The sequence below is a fragment of the Octopus sinensis genome, linkage group LG18 (assembly GCF_006345805.1).
Source record: "Octopus sinensis linkage group LG18, ASM634580v1, whole genome shotgun sequence".
NCBI classification, from domain to species: domain Eukaryota; kingdom Metazoa; phylum Mollusca; class Cephalopoda; order Octopoda; family Octopodidae; genus Octopus; species Octopus sinensis.
The window spans coordinates 50,099,628-50,117,608 of NC_043014.1; the positions used below are offsets into that span (position 1 = coordinate 50,099,628).

Here is a 17,981-nt window from a genome sequence, read left to right on the forward strand (position 1 = left end):
TCAATATTATTATTATTATTAATATTATTTTTGAAACATCAAATAAATTTCAGTAAGAGCGTTTTGGTTGTTTGGTCGGTTGCGTTGCTAAGTGTTGCAACTACAGAAGAATTTTTTTTTTGGTTGTCCTTTTGTTTGTAGTGTTGTTGTTGGTGTTGTTAAGGTTCTAATACTGTTTAATAATAATCAGCAGGTCTTCAAAACGTTCATTTTTCAAAAAAAAAAAAAAAGAAAACGAAGAACGAAACTAAATGCTTTTAAACAGTCGTGAAACTGTTAAAACAAAAGTAAAGAATATAAATAGTTAAATGATCAAAAAATATTAAAAAATACAACTCTGTAACATTTAAAAATTTTGAAATGCTTATTATGTGTATGTGGGAGTATGTATATATGTGTGTGAGCATGCATATATGAATATATGCAGAAATATGACTCTGTGCAAATCATACACATATATGCATGTTTATATGAATGTATATTGAAATACGCCTGTGTGCATATATACATATATATATATGTATACACATATACACACATACATACACACACTTGTAAATAAAAACCTGGTTCTTAGAAGTCGACAATAAAAGAATAGAAAAAAAAAATGAAGAAAGAAAGAAAGAAAGAACTACGTCTGTAACAGAAGGTTCTAGTACAGGCCAGCTGTTACATAGTAGTCCTCTCCCTCGGAGTGGGTGGGTGAGCAGGTGGGTGTGGTGGTGGGGGAGCTGGAGAATGCAAGGGTGTGGCAGGGTGGAGGAGTGGGGTGGGGGGCAGGGCGGGAGTGGGGTGGGGGAGGGGGTTTTGTGTGTGTGGATAAGAGGTAAACCACTAACTGACACTCTTCCAAGCTTGCCAGAGGTGTTGGAGATTTTTTTAGCATTAGTGCCAGTTAGGTGGTGATGAAAGTATGCTCAAACCGTCTAGGATTCCTTCTGAAAGAGAGAGAGAAAAAAAAAAAAGAAAAAAAACCCAATTAGAACTGGATTAATTAAATTTAAATAAATAAATAAAAAATAACTAACAAATATCTATTTCTTTATTACCCACAAGGGGCTAAACATAGAGGGGACAAACATGGACAGACATAGGTATTAAGTCGATTATATCGACTCCAGTGCGAAACTGGTACTTTATTTATCAACCTCGAGAGGATGAAAGGCTAAGGTGACCTCGGCGGAATTTGAACTCAGAATGTAATGACAGACAAATTACCGCTAAGCATTTCGTCCGGCGTGCTAACGTTTCTGTCAGCTCACTGCCTTTAACTAACAAATATCAAAGGAAGAGATAAAGATATATGTGGCACTCCGTCGGTTATGACGACGAGGGTTCCAGTTGATCAGATCAACGGAACAGCCTGCTTGTGAAATTGAAGTGCAAGTGGCTGAGCACTCCAAAGACACGTGTACCCTTAATGTACTTCTTGGAGGAAATTCAGCGTGACACAGAGTGTGACAAGGCTGGCCCCTTTGAATTACAGGTACAAGAGAAACAGGAAGAAAGAGTGAGGGAAAGAGTACAGCAGGGTTCACCACCTGCCAGACCCTCGTGGAGCTTTTAGGTGTTTTCGTTCAATAAATACTCACAACACCCGGTCTGGGAATATTCTGATCCTCATGTGCATCTTTTAATATCCTCACTGATTTCTAATATGGATATGCAACCTCACAATATCTCATGCAAGGACATTTATGATTTATATGTATTTATACATTTTTAGCCGGTGGCACGTAAAAAGCACCATCCGGTCGTGGCTGTTTGCCAGCCTCGTCTGGCACCTGTGCGGGTGGCACATAAAAAGCACCCACTACACTCACAGAGTGGTTGGCGTTAGGAAGGGCATCCAGCCGTAGAAACATTGCCGGATCAGACTGTGCCTGGTGCAGCCTTCTGGCTTCCCAGACCCCAGTTGAACCATCCAACCCATGCTAGCATGGAAAGCGGACGCTAAACGATGATCATCATCATATATAGATATATATGAGTGCACCTGTGTGGCAGTGAAATATGTTGAGTGAATAAGAACACCAACTTTTGAAATTTGTCATCTCTTGGTTTTAAATATATATATCACGGTGACCGATCAGGCTATCAGATGTTGTTAGACATCGCTGGTCACAATGCGCTTCACATTGTTTTAGCCTTCAAAGGACACTACCCCACTGGCTAAGCAAGGAGGCTAATATATATATATATATATATATATATATATATATATATATACACACACACACACACAATATATATATGATATATATATAAATATATATATATATATATATATATACACACACACAACACACACACAAATATTTTTACCACAAAGACTTTGCTTTACCAACAATGAGTGGCACTCAAGTATATTCCTGAGAGATACTTACAGACATAATATCTTCGCATTTGGTGTCTTCCGTATTAATCTTATCTGTTTGATCTTTCTTTAAGCTGCAAGAAAAGAATTCACAAATAATTAGAAGCACTGCAGAGACTAAAAGCAATTTGACTTTTCTACCAATTAGCTTCAATCCATATAATACCTATGTATTGTCTCCCTAAAAGAGTCTTTATATATATATATGCACTTGTCTCCCTGAATAGGTTATATTGGGGTTAGCAGCATCATACGGCTTGGCAGAAACTAGTCAATGTAGCAGAATTCCTTTTTCCTCAAGAATTTGGGGGTTTAAAGGATGACATAAAAGTGAACCAGGAATTGAACCAGAAGTGTATTAGCAGGGTCCACTTCTGCCCCCAAAAGAGGTAAGGAGCAGGAAATAAGTAACATAAAAGTGAATCTATATTGTAGATGTCTGAAAATGTGTGGACGTTTGTGAGTTGTTGTTGATTCGAAGTTTCCAAGCAATTCTTTACATCTTCCCACATGAAACACTTTGATATTTAACCCTTTCATTACTGTATTTCTGTTGAGATGCTCTCTGTTTCTTTCAATTATTTTAAATATAACAAAGAATTTAGTAAAATAACTTAGTTATCATTCAGCTAGTGTTAGGAATATAAATTGTGACTAAGCTTTGGTGGAAGATTTTAATTCAAAACTTATGAAAACAAGACATTTGTACTACAGAGCCAGAGGCACTTTCATCCAGGTTGGTATAGAAAGGGTCAATCCAACCATATCTGGCCCGTATATCCTCCTGTTTTATGCTCAAACCAGCCAGATCTGGCCTCTTGCCCCTACCCTGCAATGTCCTGCTAATAATATACAATCACATCATCAAAACCTCAAAGCTATGAGATAATGCAGGATTAATTTAAGACAATGTGAATAAATAAGCATTGTATTTGACTGGGTAATTTGAATGCTGAATGGTTGAACCAGTGATGGACAAACTATGGTTCAATATGTTACTGTGACATTTTTAGTAGCGAGGCCTGCCTGATAATGAGCCATGCCTCATGTGGCCCTTTCTCAAAAAGGGTTGCCCATGCCTGCATTAAACAGTGTTCCTATCAGGTCGTAAACTGTATCAGATTTATGAATTATTAAAAAGCAAATAGAAATGGGGTGGGGGGAAACAAAACACCTTCAGTAACTAAGAGGAGGTGGAAAAATTATTATCAGGTAAAACATGTGAACAATGGCTGGGAATTTTACGAAGAAAAAAAAAAAAAAATTATCCAATTAAGTTGGTGGTGATGGCAGACAGGTGTGAAAAATAATGGTTTGATGCAATATGTTACGTAACTACATAAAACTATCGTATTTCAGAGCTATGGTGGTGTATAAAGCCAAGGGGATTCATTAAAATACTGCGATTTGATGGAAATAACGCTCATTACATGCATATATTTACATATGTATACATATATATATATATACATATGTATACATATATATATACATATGTATACATATATATATATACATATGTATACATATATATATATATACATATGTATACATATATATATACATATGTATACATATATATATATACATATGTATACATATATATATATACATATGTATATATATATATATACATATGTATACATATATATATAACATATGTATACATATATATATATATAATATATATATATATATATATATATAAACACACACATGTATATATATTGTAGAAATATGGACATATGCATGTATACACGCACATGTGTGTATATATATATATATATATACATGCACACACATTATTTACTTCAATATTTCAGCTTCACGAAACCTTAATCATGAAATCTGTAATGTATAGGGGGGGAAAAAAAACTGTTAAATATTTAACTTTTCTGCACAAATTTCCCATTTTCTGCAGCACAAATTTCACACATTTCATGATTGAGGTTTATTGAAGCTGAAATGTGGAACCAATCTACTGCTGCCCACCCCCCATCACACACCCCACCCATCAGCCTTGGTGTTGGCTTTGGGTGCCACCATTATCAACTCGGAAGATTTAAATTACACAGAATTGCATCCAACCAAAATAAACGTCTCTAACAATGAAGCCAGGAGAATTACATTGGAAGGAGTTGTGATGGTCATGCCTGCTCCAAAGGAATTAATTTACAATAAAGGCACAAGATTTAACCAAATCTTTGTCAAATACAATATTTCAAAGAAAGGACACACCAGATAATGTAGTCCTTGATAGACTGTACTTTAAAAAATGTGATCAGTTTAATCAGGGCTGACCTACCTCTACCCATACACACTTCTTGTTTTGTGGGGCCACCCTACCACCTTACCATTACAATTTTTGTCTCTTTCCAGCTTCACTCTGGTTACTCATACCTTCTCGTCTGTAATATAAGTAGTCATGTAGCCCCACCCCACAAGCCACCTACAGAAAGAAACGTGTTTTGTCTTGGCTCCTTCTCTCTTACTTTAATTCTTCATCCCATAGCATAAAACTACCTCCCTGTCTACTGTAGTCACATTCAGTGAAACGGGATCTTAATCTTGCAATCTGCATGGTGACATAACTAGGCTGGTTGCACAAAAAAAAAGCACTCAGACCACTCTCTAAAGTGGTTGATGTGCATCTGTAAGTGTGAGGCAGACATCTGTTCCCAATATTTTTAACAGCCTGGTTTGGAGAAAGGACACAAGTCCTTTCCTTGTCTTGGAGAAAGGATATATACCCCAAGCCTTGATTTTGAGAAAGGGCATGAGGTTGGTCTTAGTTTTGAGGAAGGCTAGATGCATATGCCTCTGGCCTTTCCAGGCCCTGCGTGACATACAACATCAATGTGGTTTATATTCCTTCAACAGCGTCCAGTGGATGGCTATTGGTAAAAAATACATCAAATACATCACACCCTTCGTAAGACAGATGTAGCTGCCGTTTCTCACATGAAAGCTTCTTTGTTGGTTCATTACAAGCCAACTACTACAGGGGTGGGTTAGATTACAATAAAACTAAAACAAACCACTTACTCATCATCTGTATCTTCATTCTTCAAAGGCTTCTTTTCACTGGAAATAGAAAAATGGAAGAATGGAAGACAAAGAATTAATAATGGAATAAAAATACAAACAGGAACTTCACAACGGAAAAAAAGAAAAAAGACAAGGAATAAAAGCGAGGAGACGTAAAATAAGAGAGAAGTGTTTTAATGACATTTGAAAATGTAAATTTACTCAATAATCAATTCCCGTGTTTAATGCTTTACCAAATAATATTTCCACCATTCTCCAGATGTTGGTTTAAAATTTATACATCATCATCATCATCATCCAACATTAAAGGATGATGATGATGACGACACACACAAACATGTGTATATAAGTATACAGATACATGTATACAGATATATACATACACACACACAACCGCAAAATATTAATCAAACTATAATAATACATCAATGTTAATATTACTAACATACAATAATAGTAGCAGATTGTCTTATGCACGAACCGTTCTGCTAATCCATGTATGTGTGTGAGAGAGAGAGGGAGTGTACATATATACATTACACAGGTAAGTATATGTGTGTCCTACTGCTGGAACAAATTTTCACCTCCCTCCAATATTTATGGTGTTTCTAACACAGCAAGTCCACAAGGGATGTTATCTCAAGATAAATATTGCAGTAACTGGCCTATCAATAGTATATACACATCAAATATTACATATATATATATATACATACACATACATGCATATGTGTGTGAAGCTATATATATATACACACAGACACACATACTGGTGCACATGTGTGTAAAATCAAATATATATAAATAGTTTAACATTAAATATAGGACCTCTCAATACTTTTTAGTAGAGTACATATTAACTTTCACAAAGAAAAGTTTTGGATTATCTGCCTTCATCAAACTGTGCTATACTTAGTTCCTTTTTGGCTGTATATAGTTTTTGGCAAGTTGGTTTTCAACTTCTTCGCCAGTCTGTCTATACCACCTAATTATCATTTGCCATAGCTCCACAGCCCCACAAAAATGAAGTTGTCGAAGACAAAATAAAGCCAATAAGAACCTAAGCTATGCAAAGTCTGGTGAAGACCAGCAACTTACTGCCAACATTTTCTTTGTAAAAGTTAAGAAATAAACACACACACACACATATACTTTGCAGGTTAACAAGGTAACCAATTGTTACATGTGAACAGATCTTCACAATTGTTGAAGAATTCCACATGGATGTGTTGGTACTTGTATCCGTTTTGTGTGTGTGTATGTATATATATATATATATATATATAACAATTATTATTTGAGGGAATATAAATCCCAACTTACAGGGAAAAAAATTCAATTTAGAAATACTAAATCAAATTTCACACAATATAAAATATATATATATATATATATATATATATATATATATATAATATATATATATATAAACAATTAGAAAAAAAAACCACCATTTATATGTAATTTTCTAGATGGTGTAATTTAATTGTTCATTTTGAATTGATAAAAGGTGTTTTTTTTCTAATTTTATATACATATATATATATATATATATATATATATATATATATACACACATACATGTATAGGAAGATAAATAAATGCCAGGCTTGTGAAAAAATGGCTATATGAGAAAGACACTGGCAACAACAACAATAATTTACAATCTGACTGGCTCCATCAGTGACACCAGCCATGGGCAAGAAAGTGTGCCACACCTGCCCCCACCCTCATGATTAGATTATACAAAATACAGACAATCCAGAAAGAAAATGGATGCAGTAGTCAGAAAAGCATTCAAAGTTTTGAATATAAAACAGTTTCTGTGAGTTTACAAAGTGGAAAAGTAAAGACAGATTCTTCAAAACAAATCATGCATCTTGCTTTTTCAGTATAGGAAGAAAGCCATCCTTATGAAGCGATAGTTTAAAGCAGGGTTTCTCAACCAATTTTTTACCAATGGACTCCTTTCATTTCTAGTTTACGCAGGTAGACCCTCTTAGTTGCTTGATGTTTAAAGAAATCCCTTTATATTTTTGGAATTTAATATCTTGGGGAATTGTATTTAAAAAAATTGTTAAAAATATCTTGTGTACTGTAGAAGTGTGAACCAACATACAGCACACAAATTTTAACCTCAAAATTTTACATGGAACCCCCAAGGATCATTTTTCTTAACATGAAACCAATGGTAGCCTTAATTCACAAATAAAGAAATTCTATCCACCAATGCAGTTGTGAGCACTTATTTTCATTGTTCAACATTTACATATATATATATATATATCTATTTCTTCACTACCCACAAGGGGCTAAACACAGAGAGGACAAACAAGGACAGACAAACAGATTAAGTCGATTATATCGACCCCAGTGCGTAACTAGTACTTATTTAATCGACCCCGAAAGGATGAAAGGCAAATTCGACCTCGGGTGAATTTGAACTCAGAACGTAGCGGCAGACGAAATACGGCCACGCATTTCGCCTGGCGTGCTAACGTTTCTGCCAGCTCACCACCTTATATATATATATAATATATATATATATATATATATATATATTATATATATATATACATATATATCATCATCATTTAACATCCCCTTTCTATGCTGGCATGGGTTGGATGGTTCAACAGAGCTGGCCAATCAGGAGACTGCATCAGACTTCTGTGTCTGTTTCGGCATGCTTTAGATGCAGCCTAATTTCAGAGTAAAAGAGTTTTTAGACCATTTAAACTTATGAGTGGCCCAACATACATCCAGGAGCAGGGGAGTTTTTTTTTTTATTTTAAAGCTCATCTTACATGCCAGCAAATACTCTGTGTATTTGTATATAAGTGAAAAAATGTATAGTAAACACACAAACAGAAAGAAAATACATATAATGACTTCACAGACGAATGGAAAAAGCATATACTGAGTGCACAAACAGACGGGTGACAGACACGGAAGGTCCCTAATTCTTCATCAGTTATCAACCAGGTGGTATTACTCAGTTTCGTGTGTGTGTGTGTGTGTGTACGCGTGTATAGCTACCTAAAAGTCCATAAATCAGAAAAAATGTGAATAAATATATAAATATGCAAAACATTTGACTGAGTAATCTGAATGCTAAAAGCATAAATGAATAAAATCTACTACTGTGTATTTTTCTGCTGTGCAAATCTAAATACACCATTTTATATATGTATATATATGTGTGTGTGTGTGTATGTATGTATGTATGTATGTATGTATATATATATATATATATATATATATATATCTGTGTGTGTGTGTGTGTGTGTATATATATATATATATCTGTGTATCATACTTAAATGTGAAGCCATTGCATAGAAGAAAATTTTGTTTGTCTTCGTCCAGAGAAGATGTCTCTTATGGATTGATGTGTTTAAAAAAACATGGCCGTGAGAACATGCTACTGACAAACACTAACGAGGCACTCTAATGGGAATATACCATTTTCACCAGCCACTGCTAAAACAATTTTCATCTGTGACTGATTTGACCGTGTTTTTCAGCACGCCATGTCCATAAAAGATATTATCTGTTAATGAATACTGCAGTAAATTTGGGCCTAGTGACATACATACATCAAGTATGATACACAGATAGCTACTTTTATCTTATCTCTTCTACTCTAGGCACAAGGCCCGAAATTTTGGGGGAGGGAGCCAGTCGATTAGACTGACCTCCAATACGCAACTGGTACTTAATTTATCGACCCTAAAAAAGGATGAAATGCAAAGTCGACCTCAGCAGAATTTGAACTTCAAACATAAAGACAGATGAAATACGGCTAAGCATTTCGCCCGGCATGCTAACGTTTTTGCCAGCTCACCACCTCATCTAATATTGCTTCTGTTGCATATGATATACATAAAACTATCTGTACTTTATAGGTGCAGGAGTGGCTGTGTGGTAAGTAGCTTGTTTACCAACCACATGGTTCCGGGTTTAGTCCCACTGCGTGGCACCTTGGGCAAGTGTCTTCTACTATAGCCTCGGGCCAACCAAAGCCTTGTGAGTGAATTTGGTAGACGGAAACTGAAAGAAGCCCGTCTATATATATATTATATATAAAACTTTCTGTACTTGTCTATAGTTTTACTGCTGGGCTGATGTATATTCTCACAATTCATTCACAAAAATTGTACATCATTTTACATATAGAATATATAATTCTACATTCTACACATAGGCGCAGGAGTGGGCGTGTGTGGTAAGTAGCTTGCTAACAACCACACAGTTCCGGGTTCGTCCCGCTGCGTGGCAACTTGGGCAAGTGTCTTTACTATAGCCTTGGGCGACCAAAGCCTTGTGAGTGGATTTGGTAGACGGAAACTGAAAGAAGCCGTCGTATATATATATATATATATAATATATATGTGTGTGGTGGTGTGTGTGTGTGCATGTGTTTGTCTCCCCAACATCGCTTGACAACCGATGCTGGTGTGTTTACGTCCCCATGACTTAGCAGTTTGGCAAAAGAGACCGAATAGGATAAGTACTAGGCTTACAAAGAATAAGTCCTGGGGTCGATTTGCTCGACTAAAGGCGGTGCTCCAGCATGGCCGCAGTCAAATGACTGAAACAAGTAAAAGAGTACTTGTCTATAGTTTTACTGCTGGGCTGATGTATATTCTCACTATTCATTCACAAAAATTGTACATCATTTTACATATAGAATATCTAATTCTACATTCTACACATAGGATATATATGTTTCACAGATGAAGTCAAACATAACTGAAACAAGCTGTCATCACCCTGTAAAACACCATTCTCACTCTTCGCTACATTCTGGATTTAAATTTTAATTTTAATTAAAATTTAAACATTATTTCCCCCCACATTAACTGACCAGAATTAATTATCCAGACGGTTGGTCTCATCGCTAATGATGTAATTTTAATTAAACTGTCTTGGCTTACTCCATTTAGTATGTTAACATTATTATTCTCTGTGAACTGAGCTGTAGCATACATCTACCAAATTAGATAAGAAAACTGATTAATATTAGACAATCTAGAAAGAAAACGATTCATTACATTTGCTAATGTTGTTTATATATATAAAAAACATGTCTATGTATGGTGTGTGTGTGTGTGTGTTGTGTGTGTTTGTTTGTGTCGTGCGGTGCGTGCGTTGTCGTACTCTTTTACTCGTTTCAGTCATTTGACTGCGGCCATGCTGGAGCACCGCCTTTAATCGAGCAACTCGGCCCCGCGACTTTCTTTTGTAAGCCCAGTACTTATTCTATCGGTCTCTTTTGCCGAACCGTAAGTAACGGGGACATAACACACCCCGCATCGGTTGTCAAGCAATGCTAGGGGGACAAACACAAACACGATATTATATATTATATATTATATATATATAATATACATATTACATATATACGACAGGCTTCTTTCAGTTTCCGTCTACCAAATCCCCCCACAAGGCTTTGGTCGGCCCGAGGCTTTAGTAGAAGACACTTGCCCAAGGTGCCAAGCAGTGGGACTGAACCCAGAACCATCTGGTTAGAAAGCAAGCTTCTTATCACATAGTCCACACACGCACACATACATATGTATTTATGTATAGTTGTTTTGTTGGAACCAAAAAAAATTCACAAACTCGGGGTTTCACATTTCATATTATCAAACTAGGATGAAATGAAAAGTAGCAACACAATCAAATGCAGGTCTAATTTGGTTCCCAAGAGCAGAACATTTATGGATGACAAGGAGAGACGTTTAGATAATTAAAGCATTAGAAAAAGAGAAAGGGATTAAATAATAATTTAGAAAAAAAAAAAAAAAAAAGAAAAACTCATTTCAGACAATGGATCAGGTGTTATAATTAGAACAACAAACAGACGGACGACATCAACAACTTAAGACAAAAAGTCGTTATGACAATGATGAAGGGGAACAAGTTGATGTGCTTGAATGTGTGTATGTATGTATGTATACATATTATATTATATATATATATATACAATATATATGTGTATATTATATATATATATTGATATATATATATATGCATATATATAATATATGCATATATATATATGCATATATATGCATATATATTACATATATGTTATATATATAATATATGGCATATATATATGCGATATATATACATGATATATATATATGCATATATATATATATATGCATATATATACATATATGCATATATATGCATATATGCATATATATGCATATATGTATATATATGTATATATATGCATATATATGTATATATATTCATATATGTACATATATGTATATATATGCATATATATGCATATATATACATATATATGCATATATACACATATATATACATATATACACATATATATACATATATATATACATATATATATACACACACACACACAGACACATATATATTTAATGTGTATATTTATGTATATATATGTAAATACAAACATACACAAGGGTGTTAGAGAGAGAGGATGGCTGTTATAAATGCAGATGCAATTGGTAAAAGCATAAAATTAATATGGAGAGATAAGGTTAGAGAGAGAGAGAAGACAAATTGCTTGTATCGTAGTTTCCACACTTGGGACAGATCATTAGCAAAACAGTCAACAAATACCAACCAGCATATTAGTTGAGATCTTAAATGCTGTAAGCACCGACACCAACCAGTTGCTCTACCGGCAGCGAAAATTCACAAAGGAATTCTAAATCACCCGTCCAATTAACTGTGTACAGTTTTTAATGAACTTACATCAATCTAATTATAAAAAGGGGATGGGGGGAACTTACAAGATTTAGATCTCACATCAACAATATATCTTGCAATAATAAAGAATGTAGAAAAAAAAAAATATATATTTAATTTTGACAGTCAGTGGACCGAGACACAACAACGCCGCAAAAATCATGCAATGCTCATTTCCAAATTCCAAAGTTTTTTTTTTTTTGTTAATTGCTATTCTCGTTTGCATTGACAAATAAGCAGACGACGATGTGAAGGAGGAAGAAGAGGAGGAGGACGTGAGTGTGAAGGGACATCTTACTCTGTGACTCCCTCCTCAGTGGCTGCTTCCTTGTTCTCCTCTCCAGCTTGTTCTACCTCCTCTTTCTGTTGCTTGTCTGTTAGTAGAGTGGTCTCTTGACTAGCATGGTGAGGAACGGTGGCGCGACGGGACGGCGACAGATGGCGGCATTAATGAAATGGCACAAAGAAAGCGAGGGGCAAAGAAATGAATGAACAAGGTCAATGAATTATAATGTCAGTAATGGATGGTGAAAGAGGAAAAATGGGAAAAAAAAAAGAAAAAAATTTTTAATCATTAAATAAAAACAAAAAAAAGACAACGAAAAATAGATGAATAATGGAAGGAAGGAATACAAGAACAACAACAAAAATAACAACAACACAATGACAAAACTACAGGGATTTTTCTTAATATTTCTTTTGATATCAACTGAAAAGGTACTTGGTCCTTTTGAAACCCACCCACCCATGTACCACTCCTGCCTGTCTTAAAATATATTTGATTCAAAACATTCCACCATAATTTCACCAAGTTATGTTCTAAACACCAAGCTAACCCTTTCATTGCAATATTTCTGCTTAACCCTTTACTGTTCATATTATTCTGCCAAAATGAATGCTTTTTTATCCACATTGTTTTGAACTAATCATGCATTATCTTGTAGCTATGAGATTTTGATGAGGTAGCTGTTAATTTTTAAAACGATACTGTAGGGTTGGTGTGAGAGACCAGATCTGGCCAGTTTGAACATAAAACAGGCAGAATACTTTTGGCTGGATATGGCCGGTTTAAATGCTAAAGGGTTAAATACACTCCCTTTCGGTTAATTTTGAAAATAATCTTTTTATCTTTTTACTTGCTTCAGACTGTGGCCATGCTGGGGCACAGCGTTGAAGAATTTTAGTTGAATGAATCGAGACCAAGATTTAATTTTTCTTTTTAAAGCCTGATACTCGTCCTATCGGCCATTTTTACCGAACTGTTAATTTACAGGGACGTAAACACACCAACACCGGTTGTCAAGCAGTGGTGGGAGGACAAGCACAGAAACACACACACACATATATATGTATATACATGATGGGCTTCTTTTAGTTTCAGCCTACCAAATTTGCTCAAAAAGCTTTGGTTGGTCCAAAGCTACAGTAGAAGACAGTTGCCCAAGGTGCCACGCAGTAGGACTGAACCCAGAACCATGTGATTGGGAAGCAAACTTCTTACCACACAGCCACACCTGCTAAGAATTTAGTAAAATAACTTTGGTTGTTATTAAGTTGGTCTTTGGAAAATAAATTCTAATGGAAGGTTTTAATTCAGTTCACTTTAAGACAAGAAGTTTGTGTAAGAGAACCATGAGTAGTCTGAGTAGTTTGGTATCAAAAGAAGCAAAAATGGTAATTTTCTGTTTTTTTCTTCTTTTCACAAAATTCTTCCAAACATTTTGGTTATTTACAAAATAATTGAAACACATCAACAGAGTAGTATTTAATTAAAAAACATGGACAGGAAACTCGAGCAACTGAAAATTGAAGGACGTGCATATTTTAAAAGTAAACGACGGCTACTAACGAGGAGACGACTTAATTTTGATTCTAACTGACAAGTTATTTCATTAAGCATGTCAACGATGAAGCTACAAGCCAGATGACACGCTGATGTGTTTTGCTGCCCAAACAGTGGAGCATCTATTAACACTACAGACTTGACAGTACTCTTATCAGTCCATCAAATGGAATTTTGTTTAACCTTTGTAACCCTAATAAACTCTAATAAATAATTCTAATGAAAAGCAACCAGTATGCTTTAGAAATATGACTGCCACTATATCAAAAGTCCCATTTTACACTTCTGAGTTCTACAGAGATATGTTCTGTAATATATACAGCAGTAAATGAAATTTTTTATTTTTTATTTATTTATTGAGATTTATCTGGCAAAGAACCCAAAACCCAACCCCACCCCCAACGCACAGATTTACCATCTGCAAATGACAACCTGTATTTTCCTTCGAATATTTTATTGAAATTTACATAAAATTATTTAATATAAGTTTAAATAATTGTTGTTATTTTGTTGTGCTTAGAAAAAAACAAAACAAAAAAAAAACTATCAATTTTCTAAATTTTCACAAATATTTAATTTTGAAAAAAAAAGAAAAAAAGGAAAAAAAGAACAAAGAACAACAAAACTTGTAGGGAGGCACCACATGAAAGGAACTCTGGTGAATTTTCCTATTGTAGATGAAATATTCTGGTGATTGATCTGTAATCAACTTTAGAAAAACAAGCATCTCTGCCAATAAAAATCAATGCAACGTGGAGCTGAAAGCCCATCAGCGAACCTATTGATTCCTATGGCTTTTGTCTAAAAGTGACGACTATAATAACTAAAGATTATTATAATGATACTACAACACTTTGTCGTATATACAGATTCCCCTCCTTACGAAATGAACTTAACACTTTGCTTACCAAACCCATTTTGCACCGATGGTCGAATTTTGTTATAAATAATAATAATCATCATCATCATTTAATGTCCGGTTTGATGCTAGCATGGGTGTGATGGTACCACAAGAGCCGGACAGGCCGAAGACTGTACCAGACATCTGTAACTCTTTTGGCAGAGTTTCTACAGCTTGATGCCCTTCCTAACGCCAACCACTCCGCGAGTGTAGTGGGTGCTTTTTACGTGCCACCTGCACAGGTGCCAGGGGAGTCTGGCATTGGCCACGATCGGATGGTGCTTTTAACGTGCCACCGGCACGGAAGCCAGCCAAGGTGGTGCTGGCGTCGGCCACGTTCGGGTGGTGCTTTTTATGTGCCACCGGCACAGAAGCCAGTCGAGGCGGCGCTGGCATCGGCCACGTTCGGATGGTGCTTTGACAATTGTAGAAAAACTAATGGACAGACAGAATCAGCATCATCTTTTATTTCTACGTGTGCTGTTCATTGCCACTTTAACCAGAATCCAGCATGTTTAACCTATTCCTGCTATAATGGGAATACGGCAAGCATGTTTAACCTATTCCTGCTATAGTGGGAATACGGCAAGACAGGATTAATACATAAGGAATAGTTAAAGAAGATCCAAAAGTACTGGTTTGCAATCAGTCAATGATTACAAGCCAGAGCTGTAAAATATAATCAACAATAACAACACGCAAACCTGCAAAGATGCAGGGTCTAAGGTTAGATGTTTATTATTATCATTATTATTATTATTATTCTTTTTTCACACTGACATGAAGGCCATATGAGGATTAGAGAAGCAATATCTTAAAATTTAAAACACAGTTAACAATTTACAAACAGATTATTAGTTAAAATAAATATAAGTGGAAAAGTATTCTCACTCTCTCATCATATATATATATATATATATATATATACAAAAAACACATCTACAAACACACACATATATGCATACGTATGTGTATGTGTGTGTATGTATGTATATATATAAATATATTGTATATATATATATATATATATATATATATACATATACATATATATATATATATACATATATATATATACATATATATATATATACATATATATATACACATACATACATATACATGTATGTATATATATATATTGTATATATATATACATATACACACATACATATGTATACATGTATGTATATATATATATATTGTATATATATATATATACATATACACACATACATATGTATACATATATATATACACACATACATATACATATATATATACACACATACATATACATATATACACACATACATATACACATACATACATATACATATATACATACATACATACATACATATACATATATACATACATACATATACATGTATGTATATATATATATATACATATATATAAATACACACACATACATATACACATAGAAAATATTTTAATGAAATCATAACAGTTTCCAAATGTTTACAATAAAAGAATAACATAATAAACAATTTCTCTGGAAGAACAAAGTGAACATTCAAAGTTAAAAATATAAACACAAGACAGGAACCGGAGAATTAGCAACGCAATATGTGGCACAACACACACAGAAAAGCATGCACGCACACATACAGTAGCGTGTTTGTGAGTTTATATATATATATATATATATGGCTAAAACACAAAATAAGAAAAGGAACTTAGCCGAAAATGAGTATGAACAGCAAACCAGGGGAGGGGATTAACTGTCACATGACCAAGCATTCCTGCACAAAAGGGTCATGGAGTCCTTGCTTATGTGTCTTGGAAAAACCCAAGATAACCTTTTGTCTAGGTAACCTTTAGGTTTGAGACAGATCTCACGCACACACAAACACACATTTTTATATAAACATTATATATATATATTCTTTTACTCTTTTACTTGTTTCAGTCATTTGACTGCGGCCATGCTGGAGCACCGCCTTTAGTCGAGCAAATCAACCCCGGGACTTATTCTTTTGTAAGCCCAGTACTTATTCTATCGGTCTCTTTTGTCGAACTGCTAAGCAACGGGGACATAAATACACCAGCATTGGTTGTCAAGCAATGCTAGGGGGACAAACACAGACACACAAACACACACATATATATATGACGGGCTTCTTTCAGTTTCTGTCTACCAAATCCACTCACAAGGCTTTGGTCGGCCCGAGGCTATAGTAGAAGACACTTGCCCAAGGTGCCACGCAGTGGGACTGAACCCAGAACCATGTGGTTGGTTAACAAGCTACTTACCACACAGCCACTCCTAATGTTCTGATATAAAGTGCAACACTAGTTCCCAGTCAAAATGTATAGTAAACCCCTTCCATAACATGGAGTATAGCTGAATAGGTGAGAACATACACTGGGCTTGACAGATAGTACAACTAAATAGCTTGAGTGGATACAGGAGCGTCCAGTTTGGATAACAGAAGAGAGAAAGAAAGTAAAGTACAGTGGGAGCCAAAATAACCGGAACATTTGGCGTTAGGAAGGGCATCCAGCCGTAGAAACATTGCCAGATCAGACTGGGCCTGGTGCAGCCTTCTGGCTTCACGGATCCCAGTTGCACTGTCCAACCCATGCCAGCATGGAAAACGGACGCTAAACGATGATGATGATGATGATGATTTTCTGGTAGCATCAATGCTGTCTTGTATGGCTGGAGGAATTGGAACTATTAGTAGTTGGTGAAATTATTGCAATCTTCAGTTGACAGATCATGAAGAGAAAGTTCTGTAGCGCAAGGAGTGTGGAAAAATATGTTAGAGAAGGATCTCAAAGGAACTAATTTTAACACTTTCCTGGGTCTTATTTTCTGAGAAAATGCAGTTGATAAGGTGAAACTGACTTGTGACTCGCTATGATTTGAACTCACAACATACAGAAAGCAAACTAAATAAAATTGATATTGCCAGCCTTGCCTATTTACCATGTTACGCCAGACTTCACGGTCCATCATAGCATTACGGAGGTCCTGTTGCTGGATGCCTGTGTATCCCTGGAGATTACGTCAGGGTAGGAGAGTG

The 17,981-nt window shown here is 35.1% G+C and overlaps 1 protein-coding gene across 7 annotated transcripts in view; it reads right to left on the minus strand.

Annotated features, from left to right (window-relative positions):
• Nucleotides 1-523: 523 nt before the first annotated feature.
• Nucleotides 524-17,981, minus strand: part of LOC115221317 (neural cell adhesion molecule 2) — a 173,308-nt gene continuing 155,850 nt past the window's right edge. For 5 of the 7 annotated variants that reach the window (XM_036511041.1, XM_036511042.1, XM_036511043.1 and 2 more), the window contains 4 exons: nucleotides 12,480-12,578; nucleotides 5,423-5,461; nucleotides 2,388-2,451; nucleotides 525-938 (listed from right to left, as the gene is read on the minus strand). In XM_036511041.1, coding sequence (XP_036366934.1) covers nucleotides 927-938; nucleotides 2,388-2,451; nucleotides 5,423-5,461; nucleotides 12,480-12,578 — 214 coding nt within the window. In that variant the 3' untranslated portion in view covers nucleotides 525-926. Of the gene's footprint in view, nucleotides 939-2,387; nucleotides 2,452-5,422; nucleotides 5,462-12,479; nucleotides 12,579-17,981 lie in introns of all 7 variants that reach the window. The other 2 variants (XM_036511040.1, XM_036511044.1) reach the window with 2 other exon arrangements.